Here is a 7,860-nt window from a genome sequence, read left to right as displayed (position 1 = left end):
ACAAAATTATTTAGATTTAAACAGAATTACTATTAACAACCAGTCTACTAGCATAACTAAAATAAATAAATTTGATCAAATTAATAAATCCTAACCAATAAACAAAAATATACTCAAAATATCTACATATTTGATATAATCATATTCTTAAAATGGCCAGAGATAATATAGTGTGATCAATCATTTTCTCTCTCCTCTCTTTAGAAAGAGAAAATTCTCTCTCATTCTCACACTTCTATCTTTCACAAGAGGGAATTTTTTAGAGGAGAAGAGATTTTTTTTTTGTTGTAAAATAGCTTTTCGATCTTTTGATCGATTATGTTCTTCGCTTAGGCGATTTCCAATCTCGCGTTAGCGATTTTCAATTTCGTGGCGACTTTTTGTTGTGTTTTAGCTCTTTTCCTTCTGATTTCATCTTCAATCCATCTCTTCCAAAGGATAGACAATCCTTTCACTAGAAAAGCTCAATTCTTGATTCGGATTTGGAATCAATCTTCTCAAATGCAAAGAAGTATCCATGAAGATCAAGACAAGAGGGTCAGAAGATACTAGGGAGATTTGAAGCAGAAATAGAAGAGTCGGAGCTGCTGTTCAGGCTAGCGTTCCAACAATGTTCTGTCTCAGGTTTTTTCGAAGGTCTTCGTTGAAGGTTAACTCTAATGGTTGGAGAATCTGTCCTTGATGAACTGGTGGTGATTGAAAGAGATTGAAGCGAACAAGCAGTTTCAAGGGAGTCGGAGAGGGTGAACGTGATCGGTCGGCGAGAGTTTCGGCGGCGTTTCTCGCTCTTAGACGGTGGAGCCTAGGAAGAGAACACGTGTTGTATACGTGTTACACATGCGATTAATGTTTATCTTTAAATTTGGGCTCAACTTGAGCTGAATGTATCTATCAGAACCTTGTACTGTTTGTAACTGGACCATGTTAGGTTTCGTTCATAAAACGAAAAGTTGACAAAAAAAAATCATATTCTTAAAATATAAATATATGATAAACAAAAGTGTTCCTTTTACATTAATCTTTATCATAGAGTAGATGTTAATACGAATAACAGAAACTCTGTTATAACCAAAATTAAATTAGAATTAGAATTAAAATATTTTTCAGTCAAACAAAAAGTAAAAACAAATATTTTTTATATATTTTTAGTTTTTTTGACAAAAAAATTATTTTTAGTTATTTTTTATTATTCAGCCACATAAAATTTTAGTTTTAACTAAATTATTCAATTTTTTATTTATATGTATAGTTACTAATAAATGATAATAACATGGATCATTTGGCTATGTAGTAAAATAGGATTATTCATATCTGTAAATATGCAAAAGAAAATTGGTTAGTATAAAAAAGTTATTTGGGTGTTTATTCGTGCTATGTAATTGTATTTTTTGTTATTTTCTCTTTTTGTTGTTTGGGTAAATTTATATAATATTTGATGAGTATTTTGGTATTTGTTTTTGGTATTGTATTTATGTTTGATAAACATTGTGTGGTTGAAGAATTATTATAAACATGTGTTATTTGTATCACATTTGTTGTTAGTTAGTTAGTTATATTTCAAAAAATTTCTCCGTTGGATAATATATTTTTAGAGTTTCTTTTTAGTTAAAATAAATATTAATGCAACTTTTCATAAAATGTCCTACGTTCTGGCTCTCTTGATCTTAGATATGCTATAACTAACGGTAGTTTTTTTTTTATCACGACTGTTCATGTACAAGTTTTGTATCATGTTATCTTATATTTTTCTTGCTTTTTCTTAAGTTTTTATTTTTTTAATTATTTTATCAATAGTACTATACTACTGATATACTCAATATGTTTATTATTTGAATATTTTATATATAATAACATTGATTATATAATTTTGATATTGTTATACATATCACAAATCATTAGTTATATGAGATTGATATATATTGTTATGTTTAATCCTGTTTTGTTCGTATTAATTTAATTTTTTCTTGCGTTTTTAATGGTTTTTCTTATGTTTTTCTTACTTTTTGAGATTTTTTTTATTTTTTCTTTAATTGTTTTCAGTAGTACTATACTAATAATATACTGATACGATTTTAGTAAGAAAAATAATTAAAATTTTATTTTGATGTTTTGAAAATATTTTTTTGTTATATATCTTTTATACCGTGTTTTACATGTTAAATTGAGTCACTTGTCCACTAAGTAAGTCATATATTTATAATACATGTTACAATTACACTGAGTGTCATTGCGTAAGAAAGAAAAAGTTACATAAAATAACATAAAACTTAATGATAAAGAAATAAACAAGGGTAATGACATAAAACTTAATTTCATTGCCCGAGTTATAACGATGGCGCTTTTATCCTCGTTTCCCAAATTTCGAGTCTCAATTTGGCATATCTCGCAGATCCTACCCAAAATTTAAAAACGAGTTTATCTAAGTGTGTGTATATATTAGATAAGACTTACGTGGTTTTCTTTAGAAAAATTCATGCATTCAGCATGAACCAATGCAAGCTCGTTCTTGTAGTGCCAGCCCAACTGGATTAGGCTGCCATCGTTTAAGCAAATCCGGCAACGAGAGCGTAGGTAACTCAAAACAACTAGTGTGTGTGTTTTCTAAGAGAAAAAACATACCTCTTCTCTGTTATACTATATTTTTCTTGTTTTCGTCTTAAGTTTTTCTTATTTTTTTTAAATTGTTTTATCAATAGTACTATACTACTAATATACTAAAACTGTTTAAACTAGAAAAACAATCTTCTACAATGTTCATAATTTGAATTTTTTGTATATAACAACATTGATTATATATATAGTATTGATATTGTTATACATACCACAAACCTAGTTATATAAAATTGATATATACTGTTATATATACATTTGACGATATTTCAGATAGATAATGTGGTGTTTGTAAAATCTCCGACAAAATGTCATATTGCTTCAACCTGGCGTTTTGATTAGGTTTGTAAGCAATGCCTAAGAATTTTTTAACTTTTAAAAAAATTTAATGATTATAAAGCATGTATAGACTCTATAAGATTTTAATAGTTATTATAAAATTATATAAGATTGTATTTATTTTATAAAAAAATAGTTCATCATATTATATAGTTTATAAATATTAAAAAATAATTGATCAAACATTATTAATCTTTATATAGTTACAAAAATTAGTTACCATAATTATTTGTAATATTCTATAGATTATTTGGCAAATGATGTTAATTGGTTCTAAACTTACCTTTAATTTTGAAATCTAATTTAAATAAATATAAACTAAAAATCATCAACTAATCAAATTATAATAATTTTTTAAGACTTCACCAGTGATCGACACATAAATAAAAGTCACTTAAATGATTTTTCACTATATATATATATATATATATGTGAGAATTTATATTTTTGTAAGTGATCATAAATATTTTTTAAAAAATTTTTATTAATGATTTATAAAGCATATGTAAACTTTAAAAGAATTTATTAGTTATTATAAAATCATATAAGAATATAATTCATGATTGTAAAATAGAAAATTAATGTATTATTTTATTTTATTTTTAAATAGTTCATTATATTATATAGTTTATAAATTTTAAAAATAATTGATCAAGCATTATTAATTTTTCTATAATTCTAAAATTATTTACCATAAGTTATTTTTTATAATATTTTTTAGATTATTTGGCAAGTGATGTTAATTTGTTATGAACTTACTTTAAATTTTTAGATCTAGTTTAAACAAATAGAAAATAAAAATCATCGATCATTCAAATTATAACAATTTTTTAAAATTTCACCAGTTATCGACGTATAAACAAAAATTACTTAAATGACTTATAGTTAAATGACTTGAGGATTTTTTTAAGGTCTACATCTAATAACGTTTATTATGAATTTCATGATAGACTATAACGGATTCAACGGGCCATAAGATGGGCCTTTAGTAAGTCGGGGCCAAATAAGAAACTACCCACACGACTGTTGAGATAACCACTTCACTCACAGTCTCACAGACGCACAGTGTGATTGTGGAGGAGATTGACGATGGAGAATAATGACAAGAGATGGTCCCTCGCTGGAAAAACCGCTCTGGTAACCGGTGGTACTCGCGGAATCGGGTATAGCATCAATTTAGATCCGATTCTTAATTTCGATTTGTTTGCATGATTTGGTGATTGATTGATAAAATCTGTTGATCCTCTCTAAATTTGAAATCTTAAGTCGAGCGGTCGTGGAGGAGCTAGCGAGATTCGGGGCAACGGTTCATACATGTTCAAGGAGCCAGGAGGAGCTCAAATCATGCTTGGATGATTGGAAGTCAAATGGTTTAGTGGTAACCGGTTCGGTTTGCGATGCGTCGGTTAGGGATCAGAGGGAGAAGTTGATTCAGGAGGTTTCGTCTGCCTTTAGCGGCAAGCTCAACATCCTTGTAAGCTTCTTCTTCCACACATAAACTGATCTTGAAATCGTTTATTTGCAATAGCTCAGCATCCTTACAAGTTCTTTTTCCGACAGAAAAAAAAACATTTGGTTGGTCCTAGCCTTGAACTGGTCGTTTTGCTTTGAATCAATAAATGTAACTTAAAAAGTTTATACCTTCTTCTGTTGGACTCATTTAAGTTTCTATCTGTTAGTGAACATTACTGGCACAAGTTAGTGGTTTGAATCATTCTCTTAATCGTTTATTGCAATAGCTCGGCATCCGTATAAGTCTACAGAACAACCATCGAACCAATCTATTTGGTTGGTCCTGGCCTTGAACTGGTTGAGACTTTAGCTTCGTGCCGTTTCAGTAAAGTGTAACTTAAGGCTTTATAGCTTTTTCTTGTTGGACCGGACCATATAGTGATCATGTAAATTCCATCAGGGGTTTGAATCATTCTCTTTACCCCCTTATGAAAGTTTCTCAATTTGATTTGATTTGATTTGTGTTCAGATAAACAATGTTGGAACTAATTTAAGGAAGCCAACGGTCGAGTACTCGAGTGAGGATTATGCTAAAATCATGTCGACCAACTTGGAATCAGCTTTCCATTTTTCCCAAATTGCACATCCTCTTCTAAAAGCATCTGGGGTTGGGAGCATTGTGTTCATCTCCTCTGTAGCTGGCCTAGTGCATCTTAGTAGTGGATCTGTCTACGGTGCAACTAAAGGTGAGCTCATCTTAGATTCAGAGAAACCAATAGTAAAGGAGGGCGAAAAAGTAGATGAGTTTACGGTTGTTTTTTTCTCAGGAGCACTTAATCAGCTTACAAGGAATCTAGCTTGCGAGTGGGCAGGGGACAACATTAGAACCAATTGTGTGGCTCCATGGTACATCAAGACCTCACTTGTGAAACCGGTATCTCTTCCTATACTCCCTAAAACACTGCATATGGAACACTGTTTCATTTAGTAGAGGTTGGCATAGAAAGCAAACCGAAACAAAACGTTTAAACTATGTTTTATGGTATTGGCATGATGCAGCTACTCGAGAAGAAAGGTTTTGAGGAGGCGATAGTTTCGCGTACCCCACTCGGGCGCGTTGGAGAACCAGAGGAAGTCTCGTCGCTGGTTGCTTTCCTCTGCCTTCCCGCAGCGTCTTACATCACCGGTCAGGTCATTTCTGTTGATGGAGGATTCACAGTCAATGGCTTCAGTTACACCATGTAACCAAAAACCTCTCATCGCAACTTTACTAATAATAAAAGCAAGAACCCGTTCGTGTGGTTTCTTCCCATTAGCCTTTGTTACTAATAATATTCTCACATTTGCATTTTCAAAATCTTCATTATGCGCCAGTTATGTGCCAGTTTGTATATACAGATACAAACAATGGGAAGAGAATGATTGAATGTTATAATTCAGGTAAAGATTATGCTACTTGTATAATAAAAAAAGTGAGTATTGTAAAGTAAAATCACTAACACAGTCTTGAAATGTATGAGCATAACTACAGCAAATAAAGTAACTTGGTCAAGTATGTCTGCATCATCTGACCATGGTTACTTGACAACATGATGGCTGCTGGTTACTTGACAACTTGATGGCTGCTCGGTTTGCTTCTAGATTCTGTAGTAACCTGTGACTTAAAGTTCACTGTAGTTTCGCCAGACAGCTCGAAACTCTTCACGGAATGTGTTTAAGCGTGCCTTGAGATTTGGTGTTCTCACGCTTGCATGAACAATAACCACTGTTGAGAGAAAATCTCATGTTAAAGAAACAAAACTCCATCAAAGGACATGTACGATTTTAAACAAGTGGTATAACTTACATGTGAGGGAAGTGAGAAGTGCATAGAGGACCCACAACAAGCCGCAGGAAGAGAACCACATGACAAGACTGGCTATAATACATAAGCAAATCAAGACACGATCAGTTTTGTTAGCATTAATACATATCAAGGGATGGTGAGTATTCAAGTTACCTGTTAGGAATATGACAACAAAGACCCATCGTGGTTTCCCACAAACGTATACTGTCTTTCTTGCTGCTGATCTCCCACGGATGACAGGCCTGCAAGTGCCCACATTATATAGAGTTGTCTAAGAGCTCTCTTTATATTTTCAATGGCAAATAACTAAAAAAGAAACTCACATGTGGGGAGGCCTCATTTTTGCGGCCAAGTGTGGAGAGAAAAGCCTAATAGTCCTTATAAACTTCTCGTTAAAAGTAGCCGCAAAACTGCAAAAGGCAACACCTTTAAGCTTCAACACCCAATAGATTCTGCTAGGCAGAACTGTTGTAAAACTGGACCGGATAGAGCAGGGTCGCAGCTAATAATTTGAGAAATAGTGTAATAAATGGAACACCAGATTTAACGTGGAAAACCCCAAAGGGTAAAAACCACGGACAAGGTAGAAGAATTTATTACGAGAAAAATAATAGGAGTTACAACCTCTCAATTATAACGGAGAAATCGATTAATAATTTTCTCGTTATAATAGGAGAAAATACCCAAACTCTCTAAATAATTTTCTCTCAACCCGATCCCAAATACCCGTAAGAAAAAAGAAATTTTTTTTTTTCTCTCTCACGTTCTTCTTCTTCCTCACTTCTCTCTGTGTGATTTTGATTTTGGGATGAATGTGAGGTGATGGCATGGCTTGGTATTTATAGAGATTATGAGGATTGGTAGGTGCCTACAAGAGTTGATAAACTCATTTCCATTTACGGCCACCGTCCAAGCCGTAATCACCGTCCAAGCCGTAATCACCGTCCAACATTTTGTAAACGTGTTTTAACAATCTCCCACTTGAAGATTTGATTGAGGATCAATCGGATCTTCACACCATTCTTTCTACCTTGTCATTCCATGTTGCTTACGTCTCCTTCAGGCCACAAGAGGATCGACACCAAATAAACTTGTCAGTAGTGACTGCTTTCGTCATAAAATCTGCTACGTTTTCTTTTGTATGAATCTTCTGCATATCCACCGTGCCCTCTTCCACTTTCTCACGAACGAAGTGATACTGGACTCGTATGTGCTTGGTTTTTGAATGAAAGGCTGGATTCCTTGCAAGATGCACAGCACTCTGGCTGTCACAAAAAAGAGAAATTTTCTCTTGTTTGTGCCCGAGTTCCTCCATTACCATCTTTAACCACATCGCCTCTTTACTAGCTTGTGTAGCTGCTACATACTCTGCTTCGGTTGTTGATGTAGCCACAATTGACTGTAGTTTTGAAACCCAACTTACAGCTCCGCTAGCGAGTGTAAACACATAACCGGTTGTAGATTTGCTTTTATCTAGATCGCCTGCATAATCTGAATCAACATAGCCTCTGACAACAAAGTCTGATCCTCCATAACATAATGCAACATCCGAGGTTCCTTTAATGTACCGTAAAATCCTTTTTACGGCATTCCAATGCTCTTTGCCAGGATTC

The 7,860-nt window shown here is 33.0% G+C and overlaps 2 protein-coding genes across 3 annotated transcripts in view; one reads left to right on the top strand and one right to left on the bottom strand.

Annotated features, from left to right (window-relative positions):
* The first annotated feature begins 3,973 nt into the window (after positions 1-3,973).
* LOC106327730 (tropinone reductase homolog At5g06060) lies at positions 3,974-5,851 on the top strand. Its single transcript, XM_013765965.1, has 5 exons — positions 3,974-4,112; positions 4,216-4,423; positions 4,931-5,147; positions 5,229-5,335; positions 5,461-5,851. Exons 1-5 carry the CDS (start codon positions 4,039-4,041, stop codon positions 5,644-5,646), a joined length of 792 nt encoding a protein of 263 aa, XP_013621419.1. The 5' UTR covers positions 3,974-4,038; the 3' UTR covers positions 5,647-5,851.
* LOC106327731 (PRA1 family protein A2-like) overlaps positions 5,837-7,860 on the bottom strand; it is a 5,519-nt gene continuing 3,495 nt past the window's right edge. For both annotated transcript variants that reach the window (XM_013765966.1, XM_013765967.1), the window contains 4 exons: positions 6,571-6,657; positions 6,401-6,489; positions 6,248-6,319; positions 5,837-6,166 (listed from right to left, as the gene is read on the bottom strand). In XM_013765966.1, coding sequence (XP_013621420.1) covers positions 6,063-6,166; positions 6,248-6,319; positions 6,401-6,489; positions 6,571-6,657 — 352 coding nt within the window. In that variant the 3' untranslated portion in view covers positions 5,837-6,062. The remainder of the gene's footprint in view (positions 6,167-6,247; positions 6,320-6,400; positions 6,490-6,570; positions 6,658-7,860) is intronic.

Source organism: Brassica oleracea, chromosome C2, assembly GCF_000695525.1.
Source record: "Brassica oleracea var. oleracea cultivar TO1000 chromosome C2, BOL, whole genome shotgun sequence".
Taxonomy (NCBI): Eukaryota; Viridiplantae; Streptophyta; class Magnoliopsida; order Brassicales; family Brassicaceae; genus Brassica; species Brassica oleracea.
Note: the sequence above shows the minus strand (reverse complement) of the source record. Positions and strands in the feature narration are given on the sequence as shown.

Coding starts and splice junctions, on each gene's coding strand:
- LOC106327730 (XM_013765965.1), top strand. CDS start 4,039: ATGGAGAATAATGACAAGAGATGGTCCCTCGCTGGAAAAACCGCTCTG. Junction 4,113..4,215: donor GGTGGTACTCGCGGAATCGG/GTATAGCATCAA, acceptor TGAAATCTTAAG/TCGAGCGGTCGTGGAGGAGC. Junction 4,424..4,930: donor GCGGCAAGCTCAACATCCTT/GTAAGCTTCTTC, acceptor ATTTGTGTTCAG/ATAAACAATGTTGGAACTAA.